Source organism: Trachinotus anak, unplaced genomic scaffold (genome assembly GCF_046630095.1).
Source record: "Trachinotus anak isolate AG129_WGS33_773 ecotype Australia unplaced genomic scaffold, CSIRO_AGI_Tana_v1 ptg000015l, whole genome shotgun sequence".
In the NCBI taxonomy this organism is placed as follows: Eukaryota; Metazoa; Chordata; class Actinopteri; order Carangiformes; family Carangidae; genus Trachinotus; species Trachinotus anak.
In genome coordinates, this window is record NW_027273866.1 from 13,317,021 (window position 1) to 13,342,817 (window position 25,797).

The following is a 25,797-nucleotide window of genomic DNA, read 5'->3' on the forward strand; positions in this document are numbered from 1 at the left end:
GAACAAAGTGCAGGTGTAATCAGCACCTTAGAGCTAATCGTCTTCTAACTTCACTGGCTCAGAGAGTTGGGGGCGTGGCCTCTGTCAGCGTGCAGAGCATGGCTGGATTAGGCTGCTGGGGGGTTAAGTGAGGGCTGAAACCCACTGATCTACAAAGCTACTTTTAGCCTTGCCTCTACTTTTTACCCACCAGCATACACACACTCACACACACACACTCACACACAGACTCACACACAGACATTTTCTGCTTTGATTAGTCACAGCATCCACATATTTGTATTAGTATCATCATCAATGAGTCGGGCTAAATAATCTAATTTCATCCTTACGCGCCCCCAAACGGCTCTGATGGTTTTGAGGCGTGAACAGCACAGACATGACAATGATGGAGCGGTTTCCTGATCATGTTAAGCAGCTTGTGGAGACCAGTGTAGAGACACACTCCCCACAGCTTAGTGGGTTTTCACCCCCTCACTGCAGCCTGCATCAGACCATCCTGAGCCTCAAATCCCACAGTGGGTTTTAGCTCGTATTCAGGATGACTGAAATAACACACATGCATCCACAGCCATTTTCATGGGTCGGTAAAAATGCAGCTCCATAAAGAAACTGTTTTTTCCCAGTTTGGTGTGGAGGGACTGTACTGGCCTGACCAGAGCCCTGAGCCTTGAACTTCAATGCTGATGTAATGATTGTAACGGTTTCCCACTAGCCAATCAGAGATGGGTATTTTCTGTGGCTGTGGTGTAATAAAATCTAAATCAAGAGTGTGACAACAGCACATTCCAGCAGAGCCATGAGGCTCGTGCCTCAGCAGCGGCTCATTAACAGGCTTAGCCTTGTTATGCTGGTCAGTCCCTGAGGGGACGGGGGGGAGGAGGGCAGATCCACTATTGTGTGTTGTGCTCCCTCTCTCCACTCTGCTCCCCCTTCTATTGTTAAAGATGGAGGGCAGATCTCTGTACTAACAACCTGTCAGCCATGATAAAGACCCTCATCCTCGTCCAGCATGAACCACACGGCCAGGGCCTGTGTGCTCTCACCATCTTTTTCAAGTTCTGCTTTGATGCAGATTTTGGGAACGGTTGGCTTGTTTACTCCTTCTTATGATGTGTCCACAGTAAATCTGAAACCACCTTTTTCTCTTAGTTTGAGGTTTCCATCCACACCAAATACGCTGAAGTACTCTTTAGTTTGTCAGTGGAACCAGTTGTTATACACACTAGTCCACTTAAGTTACTTTTTAACAGTTTTCTACTATTTATCCTAAATATAACTCTGCTGTTGCTACCTACAACCTCAAACATCCTGAGATCAATCAGGCGACAGGTGTTTAACACCATACTCTCACACAAACAGTAGAGATGTGACAGGATGCCATAAACTAAACCCTAAAAAAACATCCTGGCACAATGTGAGGAAGTTATGGTTAAAGTTTAATTTAACTATTTAACTAACCTCTCAAAAAAGCAACAATCAACCTCACTTATTTAGATTCCCGCATGAAACAAAAGCGCTTATCTTCTTCTTCACTGAACTTCGTGAAAGTCCCTCCAGTAAAATGGAAATAAGCTGATGTGGGAAAGAAACCGCTTGAATGTGCAGTGGGAGCTAAGTTTATAAATCACATACTCAACACAGACACAGCTACAAGCTTCAGGCTCGTGAGAGACAAGAGACGGTCGACCTCTTTATGTCTTTATGTGGGAACTGCATACATTATGTGTAACTGTAGGTTACAGTATCATTTATATCAGGAAGATTAAGTGTGTCTAAACACACATTCATCAAGTTAAACCTAATGCTACAATTTCTCCTTTGAACTAAAATGTGACAGAAAAACAGACCTAGAGGAGAGACGGAGCCACGGTCACTGAACAGCCACCATATGGCAGATCTAAGTTGTTCTCACGGAGGATAAGTCACCCCCATCCCCCCACCTGCACCGGTTTAACCCATCTGCCTCCGACAGGACAGTTCCCTGCAGCTCAGCTCAACTCAGTTCAGTTTGTTCTGGTTTTCTGAACCTGTCCTCCACTAAACATAGAATCATTTCACAGTCACAAAAGAGTTGATCACCAGGAGCAGAGTTCAGTCATCAGTTTGAACTCACTGTCCTGTTGATTGTTGGAGATGTAACGGTAACAACTGCCCACTCCACCACCCTGCAGCCGTTCTGCTGCAAAGCGAGGACGCAGCTGCCAATAATTTCTGGACTCTTGGACAATGGAAAAACGATGATGCTTGTTTCTGACATCAGCACTGTTAGTGGTCGAACAGCAGAGCATGAGCTGAAGATTCATATTATGGTATCAGTTAAATAGTGAAGCCAAACGTTATGAAACTCTGATTGAAAGAGGAGCATCCAGTCAGAATCTGCAACCTTTTAGATGAAGGCTTGTGCTTGTTTTCCTGCTCTCTAATACAGCCATGATACAAACCACAGCTTTATAATAACTTCTTTTCCCTCTAGAGAGACATAAGATAACATTAATAACATTAGAAACAAGTCTGAGAAAGGAGACAAATTTTATTCCTGCCGTCCACACACTTTCGGAACCAAAACGGCTTATCAGCTCATAACTTTTTAAACCCCAAAATGCTTGTTAAATCAGTGATTACGCAGATGTTCTAAGGTATGAAAGTGAGCAGGATCAAACTCTCATTTTTCATTCGTCACACAACCAGGTGGCACACCCTTATCACGCCAAGGCTACAAATAGACAGACGTACAACTTTTGGAGAGACAGTGGAGGTACAGTGATGCAGCTAGGAGGTAGACAGTAGACCGGCCAATGGGTTCTTATACCTGTGAGTCACATTGCATAATGCTGCTCGCATGTAGATCAGGAACAAAGTGGCACTAAGCTGCTGGTTGGACATTTCAGGAGCTCTCTGCACACTGCCACCACTCCTCTCTCTGTGTGTGGTGGAATGAGATTTGCATTTATGGATTAATAATAATATCACTCTATCCTCTGTTGGCTCAGAGCTTTTCTACTTTAATCTGCAGCCACAGTAGAATAACAGCTGTGCTCTGCTTGCTCCGGTTCTCTCCCCACAACGCAAAGACGAAGCTGCACATGTTGAACTGCAGCGGGAAAAAAAGTCTGTAATGTCTTATGACAAAAGAAATAATCGACAGGTTTTTAATGGGAAATTGAGTCTTTGATTTAAGAAGCATTTGTCTGAACAATGCTACACAAAGCAGCTTCAAGGACCTACACATGACAAATGACCTGAACTTTCAGCATTTCACCGATTGATGCATCAGAGCAGTTGCTTGACAAAAATCAAAAACATTTTCACCTTACCCTTCATGTGACACCAGCTATAGTGCAACTTTAATCCACAACTGTTCTCATAGCTATTGAAGTGTTGACTAAAGTAAAGACAGAGCAGCTGTTAAAAGGTACGACATACAAAGCTACCACCAAGTCAGTTTACAAGAAATGCTGTTCTTATAGTTACTGTTCAACAAAGTCACAAGAGATAACTATAAAAGCTAGAGCTATTAAAAAGAGAATGACAGAGCAGGTGATGGCATCATCACAAAATAATGGTGTGGTCAGGATGCCATTGGTGCACACAAAACACTGGTGTTGTCGTAACAACACAAAACCTCCATCGGCTGAGTTATCATGTCACCATGTTACCATGCTAACATTAAAACTAGCATAGCATTGAACCAACAGACCGACTGCCAAACCGCATTACTGTCCTGAGCCAGGTGCTGTATTAGTGAAAGTACATGTCCCACAACTGAGAATCTCTCTCAGAAATCAAACCTTCAAACCAAACGGCTACAGAGTGAATGTTGTGTTCTAGTGACACCAACACACTTTCTTTTCCTACCTGGCCTCTATGTGGTCGAACAGATGCTGCCAGCGGTCGTTGATGTCCTTCAGCTTGTCGTTGATCTCCGTCTCCTTTGTCTTGTTGCTGGCGGAGATGAGTTGTTCTCCGAGCTGCTTCAGGTGCGTTTTATTCTCACTGAACAGGTTGATCTCCTCCATACAGTCCTGAAAAAAAAGAGAGGATTAAGTGTGTGACAGTTCTCATTTACTAAAATAGTGATTACATATAGGTGTAAATACAGGTGTAAATAAGGTGACATATTATCATTAGTCTTGGGCTGATATGCAAAATTGTTTTCAGTTTTGGAAAAAAAACAGCTGCTTAATTCAACCCTCATTTCACTGCTTTGCTTACTGTACATTGTAGCTCAGCATGTGACAAATAAAATTTTGAACTGCTGTTTAGTGGTGGTGTCGCCTTTACCTTAGACATTAAACATAACATAATTTTATATATATATATATATATATATATATATATATATATATATATATATATATATATATAAAATAAAATAAAAACACCTGAAACATAAAACATAATAATAGAATTATGTATTATTAAGGAAGATAAATATAACCATTAATCAAGCTCAAAATATATATTTTCAAATAAGTATTCATTTATTTTTTTCCTCTTAAAATATCAAGCTTTGATGTCACATCTGTACATTTCAGGCCATAATATCAACTGAAGTTACTTCTGTTGGTTCCTAACTTTGGATGTTTTCCAGAAACTAATACAGCTCCTGTCAAGACTCTGTGTTTCAGGGCAAAACACTCAATTTAAAGCTCCACGGCTTGAAAAGAGTTTAACCCCCTGCCAGGGCAATAAGTTGTTTAGGCTTCAGGAACAGCAACTGCCCCCCCCCCCCCCCCCCCCCCCCCCCCCCCCCCCCCCCCCCCACACACACACACACACACACACACACACACACACACACACACACACACACACACACACACACACCATAACAAATGAAAGGGCCCCGAGTTCAACACAAAACAAACCCGCGTGGCCCTACTGGGGCTGAAACAGCTGTCGTCTCTTTAACAATCAGGAGGGAGTTCACAGCTTTTTGAAAAGCCCAGACCATCACTGCACCACCCAGCCCGACATGTCCCGACACACAACGGCTCAGAGAGTGAGTGACACAGCAAAATAACCATGATGGCAACGTAAACCTTCACCAAAAACTAAACTGAATGTTCCACATCAAAATACCTTCATCAGGTCGAGTTTCACTGATAAACTTTGAAGAGTTAGTGTGACTCAGTATGACTCAACAAAACCGTATCACTGGATTATCAGGATATGACTAGAAAGCATGCACCTGAGAAAGTTATAGACACTTAAGTGGAGAAAGGATACATATCTTTTTCCCTTTATGATTCAAGGCTCTAAGACAAATGAGAGAAAATATACAACCTCCTTGAAACATATCATAAAAGTTTAGTTTAGTTCATCATTAGCCCAAACACAGTCACTTTGATCATCATCTCTGATGGATGATGGAGTTCACAGCCCTCTAAATGTGTGAAGTGATAGTAATCTAATCATCAATCCACTATAAACAGTGGTGAGGTATCTATTGTCATCACAAAGACAGTGTTGAATGGGAGTGTGTCTTTTGCTGTAGCCTCCTACCTTCTTCAGTTTCTCCACCATTTCCTCTATGTTGAGGTCGGAGCTGTGCGCCACCTTGTTCTCCATCTGTGTCAGCCACTCACACAGCTCCTTGTTCTTCTCATTGAAGATGATCCACGCGTTCAGACGGTCCGCGATCTCCTGTTTACGCAGAGACACCTGACACAAAGAGGATTGGAGGACAGGAATTTAATGAGCTTTATTAATTAAAGATGCTTAGCAGCACTGTGTATGCATATCGTATTACTGATACTGATGTAGCTCATGCACCAGTCATATTATTATCTGAACATTATTTTAATTTTAATTGATGGGAACAGCTCTGTTGATGAAGGCAACTTACTCTCCTCAGCAGTATGAGCCACTGCCCCCAAATTAGATACAAGCAAAAAGCTCCACAATCAACACGACTCATCATCTTTTGATAAAAATATAGCACATTTAAACACTCAAAGAAACCAAATCCTGCAAGGTTGGATGGTGGGTTGAGGTGGGCGGGGCTTGGGGTGTGGCTGAGAGCAATGACTGCTTTGTTGTGACATCACAAAGTTACAGAAGTCCTGACGGCTCGTTTTAAGGCTAAGTTTCTGAATACAGGCTGTGTGCATTTCTCTGTGGACTGAAGCTTTGATACTTTCACAGTATTAATATAGAACCTAGACCTGCTTTATAATCAAAAAACACATGGACATCTACCTTTATACTATATGGGATCTTTAAATAAATCACCCTTAAACTGTATCAAACAATCTTCTCATTTCATGCTGAAAGTCACTGCAGCTCTGTCTGTTGACATGTTTCTGGCACTTTTCCTGCTGCTTCTACAGAACTGCACCAACTGTAAGTTATTACAGAAGATTTCCCCCCATCAAAGAGGGGCAGCAATGAGGCCCTTGTGACAGCGTGCACCAGAATGAGGGACACGATGCACATACTTAAAAACATGGAAGAAGAAAGCATGTTCCAAGGTGGTGCTCCATTCAGTCCAGAGAAAGTTGTATGTAAACTGAAAAGTTTTTTCAGGCTTTTTGGCATTTTAAATTTTACTGGATATAGTGGCTTAAACTGTGAAATTCAGAGAGTCATTTCTTCAACATTTTCAAAAATTCCACCATTTTCTTGATTGTTTTACAGCCTTCTTTAAATACTGGTTTTGTATGGGAAAGATTAGGCCGAGCTGTGATCCACTGTTACAAAGTCTCTGTTCTGATCCTGAGGTAAAACTTAGAAAAGCAACCAAAGGTAAGATGTAGGCTCTTTAGGGCTTCAATAAAGAAAAATAACTCACAACATTGACAAATACATCTCAAGTTAACCTCTATGTAACGCAGCCTATACTCTACATTTCTCAACAGGAAGCAACCGATACTGTTTCCCTTCAGTGGCAGAAACAGTCACAGACACGGTGAAAGTCAGTGGATCACCTCCCTTCCCCCCAAACTTATTTTAATACAAAAGCTCTCTCAGCTCATTTCAAAATTTCTCTCCTGTCACCATCTGTTCCCCCACTCAAACAATGCCCCTCACCGTCACCCCTCACAACCCCCCACCCAGACCTGTTGGTCTCTGTAGTTGCCCCTCTAAGATTTACTAACTTAACTCCTCATTAAAGGCTTAGACTTTTAACACTGATGACTGGGAAACTGACGACAAAGAAACAGAGTTAAAAGCACTATGCAGTTGAACATGTAGAGCAGTGTTTACAGTGTAGATGTGAGAGCTGCAACACACATGTCAGGTGACTGTTCTCTTCTAAAATAACTTTTGATTCAGTTAAGAAAACTGGAGTGGCACTCAGTAGACCACATACCTCCACCAAGGCCTAACAATCATACACATGCACCAAATTATAAAAACTCATAGAGCTCAACACCATGAATATGTCAGATCCTGGACCCGCCCCTTTAACTGGATCAGGGTGAACATTTAATGAGTTCTTCTCTGGACCACGTCCCACCCCTCCACCAAGTTCGATGCAAATTGGTTCCGCACTTTTTGCGTAATCCTGATGCTACACAAACAAACAAACAAACAAACCTACACAGGTGAAAACACAACCTCCTTGCTGGACGTAATTAAGCTTCTGCATTAAGCCTTTTAGCCTCTGCACAAACTTTTCCCTCCCTCGTTCTCTTTGTCCTGGAGCAGTTTGAGGAGCTAAATCGTCTCACCTGACCTGCTGCAGTCCCAAAAACACACACTCATACACACACACGCACACACTAACAAAACACAAAGTGAGTGACTGTTTGGGCTGGCGGTTACACATGTTAGTTCTTCAATTATTAACCTTCTTCAACCAACATTCCAACAACAGGGAAACTTGTCTGAGCCTGAGAATTAAAAAAAATGGGAGTGTTTGTGTCTCACACTTCCTCAGTGCACTTGACATGAACTCCTGCTCCCACACTGTGATTCTGAAATCATAAGAGCACTAGTTAACTAATGTAATTACTTCCCTGTGTTGAATTAACTTAAACTGATGCAAGCCATATGACACATATCACTTAAAATACAAGCTTTTCCAACTGTCACACCAGCACTTACTCATGCTGTGCAGCCAAACCTCATTCAAACCCACACAACTTAGATTTAAATCATAGTGGAGATTCTTAAGTTTCCACAGGTGCCTGATGTGCCAGGTTGAATTTAGGGAAATGCATATAAAATGATGCATGAGACATCTAGAACAATCCCATATGTTGGATTGGTGCAGCCATAAAATCATAATACACTGTTCTGGGTTTGACTCATGCAGAGTAAATATCATGCAGCTTAAATGAAGAGCCAGGACAAGCTGATAAACAATATATACATTATTACATCATGCACTCTCACTATGCACAGTATAAATCTCTGCACCAGTGATACCTTGATTTACTTTCCTTGGTGATTCAACTGTGATTGTTTTAAGCCAGACAAGAAATCTAACTCAAAATAGAAGCTTTTAAAACATATTTAGCAAAGTTGGAGAATGAACTTGCTGATTTACTTCTGTTTTTATCATAACCTACACAGAACCACACAGCTGTAGGCAGGAGTGTAGTGCAGACCAACCTTGAGGCAGAGTTCCTCCCACTGGCAGTGCAGGTGCTCCACCTGCTCCTGCAGCAGCAGGACATCGTCGGCGATGATGTACTGGGACAGATCCGTCTTCATGGTGCTCAGCTCCGTCAGGCTCTCAGCCCAGTCCTCCAGGGAGTCCTCGGTCTCCTGCATACCATAGCACACCGACCACCACAACAAACTGTCAGTGACCCCCTCCACAGCTCGCTCTTTCACAGCTACTCCCTAATGTCTCTCTCTCTGCTCCAACCCCTTTCTCTTTCCCTCTGTCTCTATCAATCTTCTCTCTCTCTTTCTCTCTCTCCCCGCCCAGAGAGAGGATTACGGGCCGCAGGCTGGAGGCCGGGCCGGGGGAGGGGTGACTGTGGAGGGGGAGGGGAGGGGACTGAGGGAGGGGTGGAGGATAAAGGCTCTGATGGGTCAGAGAGGATGAGTTGTGAGTCAAACCTGTTTCAAACTTGGCTTTGCTCACGTGAAACACTGAATTACTGTTTCCCTCCCACCTCGAACTGCCTGACGGCTGCATGTCTGTGTGATGTCTTCACACTGGGCTCTGTACAAAAAATCTTGCTACTAGCACCTCTAAAGCTCATTAATTGACATATTTAATCTACGTAGTTCAATCTGTACAAAAGCTGGCATGTAAAAAGAACCAGCTGTGGGTTTAGGTGGGGTTATGTATGGAACTATTTCTAGGCCGTGGTGGATTTTGTTACTGTTTCATGATGCTTCCAGCAGGTCAAGCTAACTGCCTGCTGGCTGCAGCTTCATATTATCCATACAGACATGAGCGTGCTATTGATCTTCTCATCTAACTCTCTGCAAGACAGCATTTAAGCATATTCCCCAAAGTAACCCCTCTGTTTCATTATCAAGTCCAACAACCTACAAAAATGTACACATTTGCAAAAGTCTGGATATAATTTTATCAAAAAAATAATGGCATCTTTTTCCTTTGTTTTCACTTAGCAGGAAGTCGTTTGTCTTTTCTGCCTTGTTTATCTTGACTTTCTCTAACTGGAAGATTTTCTGAACTGCCATCATCACATGAAGACATTGTTTGCTGTAAACTACAGTGACCAGTGTCTTCACGTCTTCTGTTTGTTAGGGGGACATGAAATCTGGGTTAAAATGATTCTTTAATGGAACCATGTGGTTTTTTACTGCTTCACACAGTGGACACATCGGTGCCACTAAGGAAATTCCTTCTGAATTTTTACTTAATGCAAGAAGTTAAATATTTCAGACTCAATACATCATTTAAAACCAATTCAAAATTATAGCTATTTTAGAGGCAGAAATAATCCTTCTGGTTAACATTAGTCTAAAAGAAGCAAAGGTTTAACTGATGGCACAGAGGGGTGGTTGAAATAGATTTAAAAAAAAAAAGTCCCATGTTACCTAACAACACAATCAGCCTTTGGCTCCACACACTGAGGTCTAACTCAGCCAATGAGATTACTGCTGCCTTCAGAGTGTGTCTGTCCCTCCACATAATGTTCTGTATTCTGCATGTTTTGGTTTCTGTTTGTGCGACCAGGTGTTTGCAGCTGTACCTTGTTGAACTTCTCAGCACCCTGCAGCTCATCGTCACTCTCTGGCATCGACTGGTTCAGTCTGGTCTTCATGTCCTTCAGCTGCAGCATGCTGTTTGCTAGTCCGGCCTCGCAGCACTCCCAGTTCTGAGACACAATAAAGTTTGTTTGTTTGTTTTTTTAACTCATTGATCACACAGATCAATGTAATGGGTTCTTATAAAAACTGAATGGCTTTGAGAATGACAAGAGATTCATTGCATTTCTTTGTCTTGTGCTTCCTAAACATGTCCTGTGTCATTAATTAAAGCTGATGGGATTAACTTGGCTGCTCTCAGGTAAACACAAACCCTTAGAGGGACAGATGGAGGACGGAGGATCCAGATGTCTCTGCAGTCAGAGACGACTGGTGTCAGTCCAGAAACTAATTCTTACATCAGAGTTGCATATCACATCTACCTGCAGCTGATTCAGAGCAGCGAAGCAGCCAAATACCATTAGTCTGCTGTACTTAATGTGGAGAATTTTAACTCGTTTGCTGTCATTCCTGCGACTTGTAAACCAATTATAAGCCAGGACAGAGTATACTGGATATGCCCAGTGTTTATCTGGCCTGCTACATATGTGGGACAATTTAGAAACCGTTGGGTTTATGAATATTTTTACATCTTAATGTTACAACTAAGCTCTGTACTTAAAACTTCTGTCTGTTTAACTGCAGAACAAGGCTATATGCAGTATGACTGGGCAGTATCTTTGTGTGGAAGAGTGAGAATATGATCCCACTGTCTTTCATTCCATCTCTGTAATGAAAAAGACGAGCTCTCAGGTCACAGAACCTTCAGTACATCTGTGCATATTAATAAATAAATTCATAAATTTATAAAAATTTTTAAATTGAATAGAAAATAGAAATTAGATAGCAAATGCTCACATTTTGTCCTAAGTCATGGAAATATTTTGAAATGTTTTGGTGAAATCTAAGAAAATTCTGACACTTTTTATCTTGAAAGAACAGGAAAGTAGAATCCACACAGGCTGATGTAACTGTCTCAGGGGACACCAGTCCAGCACTCTTACTGCCGGACTCAGATTATGTTTCTTAAATTTCATTGATTTTGTATATCCGGTGGAATCTGACCCTCCAGTTTCTCCAGCCCAATTGCCTGGTTTTACACAACTAAACCCCCAACACAAAAGACTCATCCACTGATGAAAATTCACAGGTTAAAAAGTGATGTAAAACACACATTCTAATGTGAGATTTGTCCCAAAGTTGAATTTCTACAACGCCCAAAACATGATGCAGATTCGTTGAACCACAGTGAATTACAAGAACTTGACAGGAAGTGATTGAGTACCTTGACGATGGCTTCAGTGAGGTCCATCCTCTGGCCCAGCAGGCTGTGGAGGTTGTCCCACTCCTCCTGCAGGGTTCCCAGGTCCGACTGCAGCTGAGTCTGGGTCTCCTCGTCCCCCATGGAGAAGAGCTGCCGGCCGACCTCCAGAGTGTGGATGAAACTGCACTGGTACCTCTGGAACAACAGCTCTGTGTGCTGGGGAGGGAGGAGGAGAGACAGGGTTAAATATGCTATTAAAGCAGGAGGAGAAAGGAGGGAAATATGAGAAAGACAGAAATCTAACCAACTGTTTGTGCTTGGTTGAAATGGGTAATGCAGTTGGTTAAGGGCACACTGGCTGCTTTTATGGAGGAGCAGCCATTAACAGGCTGAGGGAAAAGAAAGTTATCTTCATTCACAATCAACTCCAATCACAATAATCAAAGGTTCAATGAATCAGAAAGGGAAGACTCTCTTCCTCATCTCATTTGTCTTTCTTTTGATGTAAATGCAATCAGCAAGTCTTAGTCTTTATATCTGCAATCAGCCCTCAGGCTCAGCTCTAAGCAGCTGGTTTCTCTCCTGTTTGTGGTAAAGACTGGTCTTAATCTGAATAAACATCTCACAGCTACTCTCTGCATTGATCTGGAAATTAACAAATTAAAGATTTGATCCTTTCCCGCTTTGTAAAGGTCTGGAAATTCATTGTTTTTAAAATTAGAGACTCATTTCCACCTCAGTCACTTGTAAGCAAGTTTTTATGTCCCTGTAAAGTTTCTTCATTATAACAGCTGCTACGTCCACTTACTCCCTCACAACATCTAGAAAATTCCCATATTTACCCTCAGGCATTCACTATAAATTCCATGATATTCGTGACTGGTTTACCACCTGGAGGTCTTGTAGGGAGCGTCTGAGCTGTTGCAGGCTGCAGCGGGCCAGTCCGGATGGGGGAAGGAGGGCATGTGTGTCTGACAGGAACTTCTGCAGCTTTCTCAGGCTGCGGGTGTACAGGTGCCAGTGCTTCACCAGCCCCTCCACCAGAGAGCGCCGCTGGTCGGCACGCTGCACCGCCCCCTGCCAGTGCTCTCTGAGCTGAGCCAACTTCAGGATAAAGTCACTCCTGTAAACATGAACACATTTGTCATTTAAGACGAGCTATTTTATAGAGCAACAACTCAATACTGGATCCTGTATATACTGCTAAGGGTCAAAGGTCAAATGTGTGGTCTCTTTGGACTGAGGAAAAAAAGGCCAAAAGCCTTGCTAGCAGCCTTGATGCTAACATTTTATGCAAATATATTAACATGTTAACATGCCTGAATGAATTTGTAGACTTATTTTATGGTAACTTGTAACTTTTAGCAGGTTAGCCTTTGACAGCTAACATAAGGTTACTCAGCATTTAGGTTAACATGCTAATGATTAGCAAGAATCACTTAGAATAGCATGGTAGCATACTAACTTTACAAATATTTACGTGCTATGAAATGGTGACATTTAACAACTTTCTGTACGTTGTAGGAACATAGTACCAAAGTAATAACAATTCAGCCTCTGGAAACCCTGAAAATCTGGAGGAAATTCATGAAAATCTATGGAGCAGTGGTCAAAATATTTCACCCCGAACCAAAGTATTGGACAGGACACCCAACTTTGCCACCATACAGAGCCACACTATTAGCTTGACTAAAAGTAAAGAACGTCTGAAAGTTCAGTCAAAGTTTGAACTGTTGGCCTCATCCTCTCTTTACAGTTTGATCTTCCTACCTGTCGTCCACCTCTCCTTTCTGCAGCAGATGAAGGGCTTCAGTGATAACTGCATGGAGGATCTGGTGACCAGTGGACAGCTCTGCCTGAAACCGCTGAGACACCAGAATAGATCAGGATCACATCTGTGTGTTTGCAGTGTTTTTGTTAAGTCCGTCAGTGAGTCTGTTGATCGTGTTTGATACCTTGTGCATACAGAGCTGCTGTCTGAGGCCGATGTAAGAGCCGGCCACATCCACAGCCAGACTGTCCTCCATCCTCTGCAGGAAAGACATCCAGCTCTCACACTTCTGCTCAAAGCTCTGCTGCCTCAGCGCCTCAGTCTGCAGCTCACTTTACACAAGGAAAGGAGAGTGAATGAATAACACTCCAACACATTTTATTTCACAATTATATAACTGTCTTTAGCCTTATAAACCCTGTAGTTCCCTTTTAGAGTTAGAGAAATTGCCTCTTAGAGGTTTGTGCTTGTTATATAAACCATTCACTGTCACAGTTAGGATTGCTACACACCAACTGCTTTTAAATTTGCTGTTTTATCTTAACAAGAAGGTTCTCAGCCTTCAAATATGATATTTATTCAGCTCATGGTTACTGAAAGTGTCTTAAAGTGGAAGGGGAGAATTTGGAGCAAAAGCAGAAGCAGAAAGTGAGTTTCCACTCTGAGCAGAGGCAAATAATCATCAAAGCACTGTTAGTCATCAACAACCTTGTCTTTATCTCCCCAGGTTTATTATGTGACAGTAAAACCTGTTAATGTCTAAACAGTCAGTACAATACACTGAATCAAACCACCTGTAAGACACAGATTTATTCCTCATTTGGCAAAATATAAAGGAGGAGGAATTTTACATACAAGGGTAAGATTAAATAAGAAGAATACGATTAAGAGAAAACGTTTGAATGAAAATTCTCCAAACGTCATTTAAATATACACTGACTGAGTTTCAAACATGCGCTCATTTAGCTTAGTTAGCAAAGTGTTTCATGTGTCATGCATCAGACCTCATCCCTCACTGACCTGCAGGCCTCCTCAGCTCTGGCGGCGGTGTCGGCCCAGCGGTGGTTGAGGCGTTGCAGGTGGCGTGCTGCAGCGTCGCCCAGTGTCAGACTGCAGCTCAGCTCATTCAGCACATCCAGGTCAGCAGAGAGGCCGCTCAGCTCCAGGAGGCCAGACTGGAAGCATATGGTGGCATCAGACAGAGGGATCACAGCAGTCTGAATTACTGCACACGTGACATCACAGCCGAGGATCAAAATACTACATGGTTTTTGTCCCCGTTTAGTCGTCTGGTACTGTGAGTTTTCTGCTGCTTTTTAATGTCTTCATTCGTTCTTCTGTCATTTCTCCTCTCAGAGATGAATTTTTAATGATTCAAAAAACTGATTCAAGAAGATTCACTAACATAAAAATGTAATATTCATTCTGCAAAAACAAAAAAAAAATCTCCATTTAACATGTCTTCAGACCAATAGTTAGTCCTAAAAATGTCAAAATGGTTTCTCAGTAAGGTTAGAATGTTTCAACCTAAATCCAAAAGAAATCAAGTCTAACAGAAATTAGAGATTTAAATTTAAATTTTAACTTTAGAAACAAATGAAACAAACTCAAAAAAATCTCACCTAGAAGTGTTCAATATCAATTTATCTTGACACAGGACAGAATAAGACACTGGAATCAGTTGAAGCATAAAAATACCATTTGATTCCAGAAACACCTTGAAAAACAAGATGATTTGTCTTGAACAGTCACAATTTTATCATTTGTTATAACAAAATAACATTTTCAGATTAAATAATGCAAATATATATTTTAAAAAAACCTCTTATGAAGATGAAGATTATAACTGAATCTGTTACTGTGACTCTAATTTCCACTTTGAACAAACAAAACATTTCTAGCCACAATATATGAAACACACAGACACCTCGTTGAGGACGTACCAGTGCTGCAGTCATTCATAATCTCCATTCACGCCGTCTCACCTGCTCTGCTGTCTGAGCCACGTTCTCCAGACGCTGCTGCCAAACCTCCAGGCTTCCCTCCAGTGACTCCAGGATGTTCCCAAACTCCTGCAGCCGCTTCAGCTCCTCCTACACGCAAACATGACAACATGGCACACGGCCATATGCGTCTTAATTTATAGGTCACTGTGACACAGAGTGCACTCAGGAGTCAGGTTGGGGAACAAGTAGGGACAGAGTAGGTGATCAAGTTTGTACAAGAACATAAAGACTGGGTGAAAATCTAGCTTGTATGTGGTTTTACACTTTATAAACAATGAAAAATAAATATAAAGTGAATTAAATCCTTTTGGACAAGCATGAAAACATCAGTTATGATGTTACAAAGGTAACAGAAAAATAAAATAAGCAAGAAGTTACAATGAAAAGATTCAATTTTAGGTTTGCAAACACAAAACTTCACTTATTCATGCAACTGCTCTTGCAGCTGAACCTGTTCATCAAACAGCTTTTATCTAACACTGTCTCCAGTCAACTATCCACTTCTTCATTACTGTGCACTTCTGTTAAACACAGTGGTTATAAAAGGTCTGACTTCACAAATCCCCTCAAACATGCAAATCCATTCATGAAGTTGTACCTGCTGTTGACCCAGCTTCCCTGTCAGAGTCTGGTGGAGCTGCAGGACACCACGTGACAACAACCTGCTCTCTGATTGGACCAGACTGGCAGCTGAAGGGTCCAGGTGGCTAATCAAGTCCTTGGAGGCCTCCAGCACCCCCTCCAGGTCAGACTGCAAAGTGTCTGTCCTCTCCAGGAGGCTCTGAGAAGACAGAAAGAGGATTAAAGAGTCTCTGTAACATGTACCGTCAGTGTAGAAAGATCCTGCTTTAGCTGAGGAGCCTGGATTTTTTCCTGAGAACTCCACACATAATCAGTCCAGGCTGAAGCGGAAGAACTAGCAATGGTTAAAAAAGAGACAGTCATGGAGGAAGTGAGAAGTAACCAAACATAAAAACTCTGCTCATGAGAAATTGAATTCAACACACAGCTCTGTTCAGACAGCAGGTGCAGAGCAGCACACAGCAAGGTGACCACTTCAATGACTTGTTCTTCAAAAACAATAACACTTTTTAAAATTCACTGTGAATTCTGAGAAAGAGGAAAAACTCAAGGTCATCTCACTATCTTTTCAAGGAATTTTAACTACATCTCACAGATTTCCTCAGGGGATGAAGTTGAAATCTCCAGAGAGCGCTAATGAGTGTTACGTGTACAAGTGTTGCCTCATGAAAATAAAAAAACATAGTTTGTCTGAAATAGTTTAAGTAAAAAAAAACATATTTGAAAGACATTGGATCCTTTGTAGAAGAAAAGTTAAGTTACCAGGAGTGAAAACAAACTTAATGAACATGTTCTGGATGTGTTGTTCCTACTTTTTGTACCTTTACATGTCAGTTTTCCCTCTCACCTGAACACTGTGAATCTTGACAGCGACCTGCTCCACCGTGTTGTTGTCTCCGGGCGCTCCGCTCAGAGCAGACGTGACGTCACTCTGCAGCGTCTGCAGCCGCTGGGAGAAAGACGCAGCCCGCCGGGCGTAGACCTCCCAGACCTGCAGGATCCCCTGACTCCTCTGGAGCTGCTGGTTCAGAGCTGCACACACCTCAGTCCAACTGAAAAAACAGGAAAATGAGTCTCTGTGTGTGTGTGTGTGTGTGTGCATGCAGGTGTTTGTCTCACCTGTCTCTCTGTCTGTCCAGCTGCTCGGTGAGGGGGGCAGCAGCAGCAGGGCTCATGATGTCTCTGAGGGAGGAGACGGTTTGACTCAGTTGATCCCACTGTGTCGCTGCAGCTTCAGTCTCCTCATGAAGAAGCTGCTTCCAACACAACAGACACCACCGTCACACGTCACAGCTACAACCTCCAGATTTACACAGGGATCACACACGAATCCTCTCTCTGCACTTTAAAGTGAGATTTTGGAACAACATCCAAACATGGAGTCTTCAAACATCCCAAAAAAAAGTCCCAGTATTTGAATTTTCCAGGGTTAGGCTGTTCTCATCAAATTTGTCCAACATGGATGAGAAATCCTACAGGTGCTGAGAGAAATGGAAACTTTGAACAAATACATCTCCATGACAACTCGAGTGCACCTTCAGTTGAAACTATTTTGTCTGATGAAATCAATCTAATCATCAGGTTTAGCAAATAATGTGTATCAAAGTAGAAAAATGCCACGTCCCCATTTACCTCATCTAAATTACTTTAAATCCTTGATTATAAGAGAACAAATATTCATTCTTTTTACTGGGTGCAGATGGATATAAACGTCTGCAGTTAACATTTTGCGGATTTTCATGGTTCTATTATTTGAATATTTGTTATTTCCCATCTATTGTATACTAGTTCCAAGCTTAATGCACAAGAGCAGCAATTACAACAACATGCACATGATGAAAGAAAAATGGCACCTCAACCATAAATGTAAAAATGCAGTCAAAAACAGCACTGAGTATTTAGTAGTTAATAAGCTAAGACATCTAAATCCAGCAGTAAGGTCCTTATGTATCTCTAAGACTTTCAGATTTCAAAGCAAGCATCTACAACCATTAAAACATTGAAAACAAAACATTACTTAAATTTTTTTCATGAATTTGTATAGTAAAAAAAAAATCATACATTTGTCTGGGAGGGTTTATAATCTGAGCGATTATCAATACCCTCCAGCTTTGGGCCTTCAGTTCAGATGAGGACAAACATCCACCAGTCCTACCTGAAGCCTTTGATGGAGATCTCTGTGTGCCTGCAGGCAGAGCTGTGGTCTGCTGTGATGATCCAGAGTCTGAGAGATTCTCACTGTTTCCAGCTTCATGTGATTCAGGCTCTTCTCCACACAGACCCACAGCTGCTGAGCCTGAACCAGCCTCTGTCTCAGTGACTCATTCTGTAAAAGACAAGATAATGATCCGCTGAGAGGGAGACGCACAAATACCGAACAGTTATGATCTCAGAGACTTTGGTCATAACCAGGCCTGGACCACGGACCTGTTCAAGTTGGATCTCAAGCAAATTCAAAAATGCTGTCTATACTTTTTTTGTTGATTTATTCTGGTAAAAGCTGTTGCTGGTGGTAACAGGGCACTGTTACAGTCATACAACTTTTACACTGACAACACATTTACCTTCTACATTTTTACCTGTAGTGTGAGAGCTGCACAGGCCTGGATGGATTTATCTATCTGAGAGGTAAAATCACAGCTGCTGTTTCCTCCTCCGCCACAAAGTTTGTCTTTCAACTCCTGAAGAGCTGCAGACTTCTGCCTGATCCTCTCCTCAAGGCCCTGAAACACAGATGGGGGGAGATTTCAAATTTGTATTAAGTGTCATGACCACCTGTGGACTTGAAAAGAGCAAAGTTGGTTCAAGTGTTCTGACGACGTTAGAGGACAGATGTGGCTCCTGACCTGGGAGGTGTTGATGCTGCTCTGCACCTCTGTCCGGCTGCTGGGTGTCTGAGCCGAGTCCATCCACAGGCTCTGGTCTGTGATCCAGCTGTTGATCTGCTGCAGTCGGGCCTCCCGCTCCGCTCTGTCCCTCAAATCCTGCTCCACCTCCTGGATCTGAAATCACAAACACTGACAGCTGGTCAGACACATTCCTCCTGAGGGTCAGGGACTTAAGACAAAAAGATCTAGCCTCCTGTGCAATGTGATAAAAAAACAAACAAAAAAAACCCAACATATACAAATTGCTCTGCTTTTGTTCATTCAGATGTCCCTTTGTCTCTACACTGTTGATATGTTTGCACTATGGTACTGGTGAAAAAGTGGGCATTTATATCAAAACAGTGATTAGAGATTAAACTGTCTGTATTCAATTCGATTATCTAATATGAAATATTACATTTAATACAAAATAAAATTATCAAAAGAAACCAAAAAAACTCAAATATTTGTTTCAGTGATGGTGTCGCTCTAATTTGAACCTCTAAAGCGGTCCAAACACTGATAAAACCTGTTTGATATGGTTGAAAGCTCCAGAAAAATAAAACAGTAAGTTGCAAGAGTCAACTTGCTTTGTGAGACTACAGTTTTCCCCAGGCTGAACTTCACTCTAAACTTTAAGATGACATGGACGAGGAGTTTAAAAAGTGAGCTGAGCTTGCATGTCAACGGATCCATCTCAATGACAACTGAGCAAACTCTATCTACTGATGAAGACCACGTGATGCAGATAATAAGTGGACCTTGGGTCGGGATTGTTTCGTCACAGTCTGACATTTGTCTCCTGACCTGAGAGCTGAGGGTTTCCTGTAAACTGAGCCACCGATGGTTGAGACGACCCTGGTCCTCTGCAAACTGGTTGTGTTGGTAGCGCCCCCTCTGGTTATCCTCACTGCTACAGGTCTGTAATGGCTGGTTCACATAGTCAAGTGTGGCCTGATGGGCCGACATCTCGACCTGACACTCCTGAGAGAAAAGTCATGGAGAGAGAGAGTCATTCAACCAAATACAAGTAAACAGACAAACTTCTACCAGGACCTGTGGAGAGTGCTTCAGAGCACTACTGAAAATGTGCGCTAAAAACAACCCCCTTCAGCAACCAGGATATTTAAGCAGAATATTTGTGGCAGCTCATCATTCAGTCCATCTCTACCTTGCAGTACTTCAGGAGCTGTATGACGTCAGCTTTAGTGGAGGATGTTTGGTTGATCCTGCTGTGAATCTCCTCCAGCTGAGACTCAGCAGCTCCAAGCCAGACCTGCAGCTCCAGCAGCGCCCCCTGCTGGGTCAACATCTTCATCCACCGCTGAGGAGGAGGAGGAGGAGGAGGAGGAGGAGGGAATGATGTCAATCTTCATTGCCATTCTTTGTCAAAAAACTCACAAATTCTTACTCTCACAGAATTTTAGACTCTTTTGTTTTGGATTCTGTTAATTTATGTGCTCATTTGTGACAGAAATCTGAAATTCATTTGTGCGAATTGAGTTTTAAAGATAAATTTGAACTTGGTCTTGAAAAAGAAGGTGAGTGAGAGGGAGGGGAAGAGACAAGGGCCAATGAATCAGAAGAGCAACCAGAAACGGAGGTAGAAAGGAACAAAAAGTAATAAGAACAGCAATAAGTGGGAGATGAGAGCATATGAAGAAGAGAGAGAGAACTGATGGAAGATGGGATAGAAGGGGAAAGAGGGAAGAGGGAAGGAGAAGAGAGACAAGTATAGAAAGGAATATCCAGACAGATGGATGGATCGGAGGGAAGAATGGTTTCACACCACTGAGGCCGAGAAGAGTCCTCAGGATGGCTCTGTGCTGCACAGTGGGGATGTTTAAAACTAATTGGTGACAAGAAGACTGCAACATGGTTTTTTGAAATCCTAAACTGCACTGTAAAAAAACCCCACAACAAACAAAAATAATTATAAAATGAACAGAGAACATTTATTTAAAAAAAATTAAAAATAGTCTATAAACATTCAGAAGAAGTAGAAAATGAAAAGAAATTGTGATAAAATGTATTTTGTTCAAGTGAGAATTACACATTTAAATACCTGAGACACCTCTCTGTTAGATCCAGTGGTTAATATTCACCTTATGGAGGTCACATGGAGAAATCTCCTCACCTTATGCAGAGCTCGCTGGACGACAAGAGCATCAGTCAGCAGACTGGACCAGTCCACCTCTATCTGTCTGAGCTGGGACTGGACGGAGCCTGATGGGTCTTGTGGGCCTGAAGTCTCGTCGTCCTCCAAGTACCCGTCTGCTTCCCACATCTGGAGCAGCTGGGAACCGGCACCAATCACCGCCACCTTCAGTTCAGATCTAGCCTCCACCTCTTTGGTCAAAGCCTAAAGTATAGAAACTGTTTGGTTATTTTCTCTTCTCCACAGATGCATGAAACTGACAATTACATAGTTTGTCTGTGGGGTTTGACAGGGTCGTTGATCAGCATCTACTCAGAGATTCATTGACCTGGTCCCAAAACATCTGGTTTTACCACCTCACTCTTCAGCTTATACATAAGCCTTTAAATTTCTAATTGTTGAAGGTCCCGACAACAGAACAGTTTTTAAGTCTGACATTAAAACTACTTGCTTTAATCCTATTTAATTCTAGGTGAAGAGACTCAACCTAATTCTGAAAGCCAAGAAGTGCACTTATCATTACAATATGAGATAAACCAATAAATAAATATAAACATTTGGGAAGAACAAATTTGGATACTTATAAAGCTATTTAGTAATTAAATGTCAGAGTTTTTTTATATACAATGAAAGTGTTTGTGTGGTGACTCCAGCTCCTGCTTACCACACACTGGAGGTAATAGTCACGCCTCTGTTCAACATCCATCACCTCATCAGCCATGACACTGAACTGACTCCATTTGTCAATCAGCTCTCTGGCTTTGTCCATCCAGTCAGTCAGTGCCGCAGAGTCACAGAGAAACCTGTTTATCACGGCAAGATGTAAGAAGTGATTAAAGCATCTACAGCGGCATCTCAATAACTGTAGTTTTGTTTTAAACAAATTTTGAATATAGAAATCTTAAACAGAGGCATTTATTATTTAAGAGTCTCACTTATATGTTTTATTATTTTTTTTTAAATATTTCTATGTCAATTTAAATATGTTTTGAACACATTAGTAACCTTGCTTATAAAGAATTATCTTCTAAACTTGAAATAGGCAGCGGCTGCGGCTGGCTGCCTGTCTGCACTGGAATCACCTCCTCCCCCCTTTTACCCCCTCCCCTGGAGCAAATTGTCTTGAGTCACTGTGTTGTAAGATGTGTTTGTTTATATATGCCTATGTTGCTGAGGTTTTTTTCCCGAATCCCACACTGTACCCCCCCCCCCCCCCCCCCCCCCCCCCAGGAGTATAGTTTGGGTTCTGTTATTTTTTCTCCTCTCCTCTCCACTTGTTTTTCCCCATTCCTCCTTTTTAAATGGCGCCGCAGATGGCTGCCTCGGTGTTTTGGTGCGCTCTGCACCATTCACCAGAACAAATTCCTTGTACGTGAAAACATACTTGGCAATAAACCTGATTCTGATTCTGATTCTGATTCTGAATAAAAATAAAATATCTATGCTAAAACTATGCCTATCAACACTATTTTATGCTTTCTAGTACATAACAGACAAAACTTCTAGCTTTGCAGAGTTTAAGTTTTCCATTTTCTCTCCCCCTCATCTGTCACCTGCTTCTCAGTTTCCGTTTTCTGCAGAAGGTGGTGCGTTCACCCTCCACCCTCCTGTGCAGAGCTCTCCAGCGTGTCTCCAGCTCGCTGGCGGCCACACCCACTCCGCTACGCCCCGACTTCTGCAGTCGTTGCCCGGTCGCCAGCATCCGACTGAACCGCTCCCTGCTCTCCCTCAGAGCGCCCCCAAGCTCCTGCCAGACAAACACAACTTTATAACACGAAGCACACACCTATAGACAACTGATTCCTGCAAACACACATGCATGCCCACTCGACTCGACATAATGTTATACTAACACTCCTGAGGATACAAAAATCAGCCCCATCACCTTCTCCTAACTCCTGTGTTACATATTATCAATGTGACTGCTAATAAAAACTTTTCTAACTCATCTATGTCACTCTACGTGGACGGTAACTATTACAAATTGTATGATAGTAAAAAAACTGATAAGCAATTTATGAATTTGAAATATGTTTCAATCAAACATTTCTTCTCGTCCACCATGTTTCCGCGTATATGACGTCAACAACTCGGCAAGTTCGCCGAGTTGTTCCGACCTGAGGGGGCGTTTACGGGAAGTGTCCCTGCTGGAAACTCAAGTTTTCCTATTATTTAGACACCACATAATGCGATGTTCATATCCTTTAAAGCGCAGTTACCAAGCAGCTGAGCGGGTAAACCCGTTCACGTCGATATCAGAAATTTCCCTTAAAACTCCCACTTATTAAAACTGCGTAAATGCACCACAGCTGAAGTTACATCCAAATAAAATCCATTATTAATACCAACATGATCAATTCAGCTCATTTGATAAGAACTGTACGCTATTCGTTTGTATCTGGTTACACTTCGTGACAAACTTCTTCAAATACGTAACACAATAAATGAAGCTAATTCGGCTAACGAAATCTGATGTGGCTACAATGTTAGCAGTAGAGCTAGAACTAGTGTGTTTATCTTGTTCCCATTATTCCGACATTGCGTGAATGCAGCATTAACGTTGAAACGTTAGCATGCTTACACTTAGCATATACCACAGTGCTAACAGAATTTAGTTTAGCTAGTTACGTTCATTTTTCACTTAAAGCTGACAAGGGGCACCAGAGAGGGAGACATCGTGAAATACTAAACACAGCAGAAGTGTTTTAATTTTCCTAAAAATGTTTTCCGGACTTCAGTTTGGTTTTGTTTTGTTTTTTTGTGTCTCTTTTGTTCATGGGGAACTAGCTTTACTTTAAGTCATGTTTATGTGACACATACTAAAATATGATCCATACTCAGAAGCAGCAGTGTCAGTTAGGCAGTGTGTATTGCATGGACATTAGCAATGCTGAAAGGTACTGGAGGTTGGATATTTAGTCTCCCATCTTCATCTCTTTTACTACATCACACTCTGTTAACTATTGGACAACCTTCAAAACCAAGTCCATTTCAGGTGAATAAGAGGCACTTTTCCAATCCCAAAGCGGAGCAACAAGGAATATGAACCAAAATTAATTCTGGTTGGAGGTCTCTACTCGGCTAATAACTCACATCAGGCCCAAGGAACATTATGTTCCTCTATAGACAACAACCAATTCACTTGTATTTGATTAAGCCAATTAGGTTTTGAGTGCAATGCACAAAGCACAGCATGGAGAGTGCGCCCAAAGTGAGTGGAGCGGAAAATAGAAAAATGCTCTCTGTCCTCTGGTGGGCCTCCTGTTGCTAAATCAGAATTATCCCCAGAAAGAGAAGCTACATTAATAAAAAATTACCTGGTAGACAGAGAGCTTCTCTGATGTCTGCTCCTCATCACCCCCCTTGTGCATCTTGGGAAATGAAGTCTCAATTTCTTTCAGCAGGGAGTCTGACCAGGCACTGTCCTCCTCCCACTGAGACCATGTCTGACACAGACAGAGACATGATAAAGGTCAGAGAACGTGTCAATGGTGTGATTGTTTTTTAATGACTCTTCTCATACCTTTTGGCTTTAATCACCACCTCCTGTTACATTATTTCAATTATCTTAAACTTCTGTCCCTTTGCAAAAATATCTCATAAAGTTATACATAACTTTGGGCGAACTTTGTTGAACAGATTAATCAATGGATTCAGTTTTGCTGATCAAAAGTGCCATTTCTGGAACAGAATAAAGCATTATGCTAAATTCATATATTTGTGGGGAGTTGTGTTATGCTAGTCTTGGATACCTCCACTTTCAAATTATTAAACTAAACTTGTTATTAACTTGCTGAGAGACTCTGAAGCTTGAAATGAAACATCCATGCTGTGCAATCCCTTTGTCTTTTATAATTATTTGAAAAGGAAATGTATTTGACTTAGTTGAATGATGTAAATGTGTGGTCCACGGGGGAAAACATGTAATTGTTTGACATTTCATGGATGTTCATGCATTGCTATACGAACATGTAAAGGTTAAGCTAACATGAATAAAGCCATCAATATGATCCAAGCGGACACTGACACCCACTTTAAAGTGGTGGAAGTGTGGGATGTGAGGATGGATGTGAAAAAGTGTTTGAATCTCTCTCTCAAGATATCTTTCTTCAGGGTCTTTCTTGCAGCATTTTTATTGCTTTGCTTCACATTCACTTTGCAAAGGAAAAACACTGCATGTCATGTACTACCTGTAACGTTTTCTGCATCCTGGTTTCTTTCTCCAGTGCGTGCTGCTGGAGTCGGGCCACCTCCTCCTGCAGGCCCATCACTACCCCATCCCACCTCTGGAGGACGCTCTCTGGGAGTCTGCTGGTCAGGTACTTCAGGATCCTAAAATGATGGCCCAGGAACTGGGAGAAGTTCTGATGATAGAAACAGAACATAATGTTAAAGATGATTGGTATTTTTTTAAAAATACCAAAACACTGTGCTGTTCTGGAGGATTCTAAACTTCCTGTGTCTCCTGCAGACTGACCGTGTGACTGCTGAGCTGCTGCTGGAGCTGAGCTCTGCTCTGGAGCTGCGTGTCAGGCTGCTGTGTGAGGCGTTCAGAGCCCAGAGCGAGCAGCTCCTTGAGGCTGCGGACCAGCCGCTCATACTGCTGCTGCTGCTCCCCGCTGCTCCTCAGCTCCTCGCAGCGGGCACGAACACCACCCAGAGATGTGTGCAGCTCGCCCTGCACACAGGAAGGACACACACTCAAATTCAAATTAAAACATGCTTTGTGGCAAATGAATTGTCTCTTATTTTACAGCATCTAAATGAAATACACCAGCTAGCAGCTACCTGCAGCTGTGAGGCCTGCTGGATGAGAGAGGCAGGTAGGTTGTGTTGCTCGGCCTCCTCCAGTAGAGAGTTCACCTGCTCCACCTGCTGCTGCAGAGTCTCCTGCATCTGAACCACAGCCTGGAAATTAAACACATTTACTTGTGAAATTACTCTGCTAACTTTGCCAGGTCTCT

General features: G+C 42.1%; 1 protein-coding gene across 2 annotated transcripts in view; it reads right to left on the bottom strand.

The window, feature by feature from the left end:
- syne2b (spectrin repeat containing, nuclear envelope 2b) overlaps nucleotides 1-25,797 on the bottom strand; it is a 141,466-nt gene that overhangs the window by 25,652 nt on the left and 90,017 nt on the right. For both annotated transcript variants that reach the window (XM_071497874.1, XM_071497876.1), the window contains exons 90-114: nucleotides 25,622-25,741; nucleotides 25,311-25,511; nucleotides 25,024-25,197; nucleotides 24,151-24,279; nucleotides 22,387-22,580; nucleotides 21,498-21,636; nucleotides 20,813-21,037; nucleotides 19,847-19,999; nucleotides 19,483-19,659; nucleotides 18,655-18,810; nucleotides 18,388-18,531; nucleotides 17,964-18,134; nucleotides 16,928-17,061; nucleotides 16,656-16,860; nucleotides 15,825-16,007; nucleotides 15,206-15,313; nucleotides 14,241-14,395; nucleotides 13,405-13,552; nucleotides 13,220-13,314; nucleotides 12,341-12,572; nucleotides 11,471-11,665; nucleotides 10,131-10,256; nucleotides 8,566-8,721; nucleotides 5,509-5,667; nucleotides 3,859-4,025 (exon numbers count right to left, since the gene is read on the bottom strand). In XM_071497874.1, coding sequence (XP_071353975.1) covers nucleotides 3,859-4,025; nucleotides 5,509-5,667; nucleotides 8,566-8,721; nucleotides 10,131-10,256; nucleotides 11,471-11,665; nucleotides 12,341-12,572; nucleotides 13,220-13,314; nucleotides 13,405-13,552; nucleotides 14,241-14,395; nucleotides 15,206-15,313; nucleotides 15,825-16,007; nucleotides 16,656-16,860; nucleotides 16,928-17,061; nucleotides 17,964-18,134; nucleotides 18,388-18,531; nucleotides 18,655-18,810; nucleotides 19,483-19,659; nucleotides 19,847-19,999; nucleotides 20,813-21,037; nucleotides 21,498-21,636; nucleotides 22,387-22,580; nucleotides 24,151-24,279; nucleotides 25,024-25,197; nucleotides 25,311-25,511; nucleotides 25,622-25,741 — 4,046 coding nt within the window. The remainder of the gene's footprint in view (nucleotides 1-3,858; nucleotides 4,026-5,508; nucleotides 5,668-8,565; nucleotides 8,722-10,130; nucleotides 10,257-11,470; nucleotides 11,666-12,340; nucleotides 12,573-13,219; nucleotides 13,315-13,404; nucleotides 13,553-14,240; nucleotides 14,396-15,205; nucleotides 15,314-15,824; nucleotides 16,008-16,655; nucleotides 16,861-16,927; nucleotides 17,062-17,963; nucleotides 18,135-18,387; nucleotides 18,532-18,654; nucleotides 18,811-19,482; nucleotides 19,660-19,846; nucleotides 20,000-20,812; nucleotides 21,038-21,497; nucleotides 21,637-22,386; nucleotides 22,581-24,150; nucleotides 24,280-25,023; nucleotides 25,198-25,310; nucleotides 25,512-25,621; nucleotides 25,742-25,797) is intronic.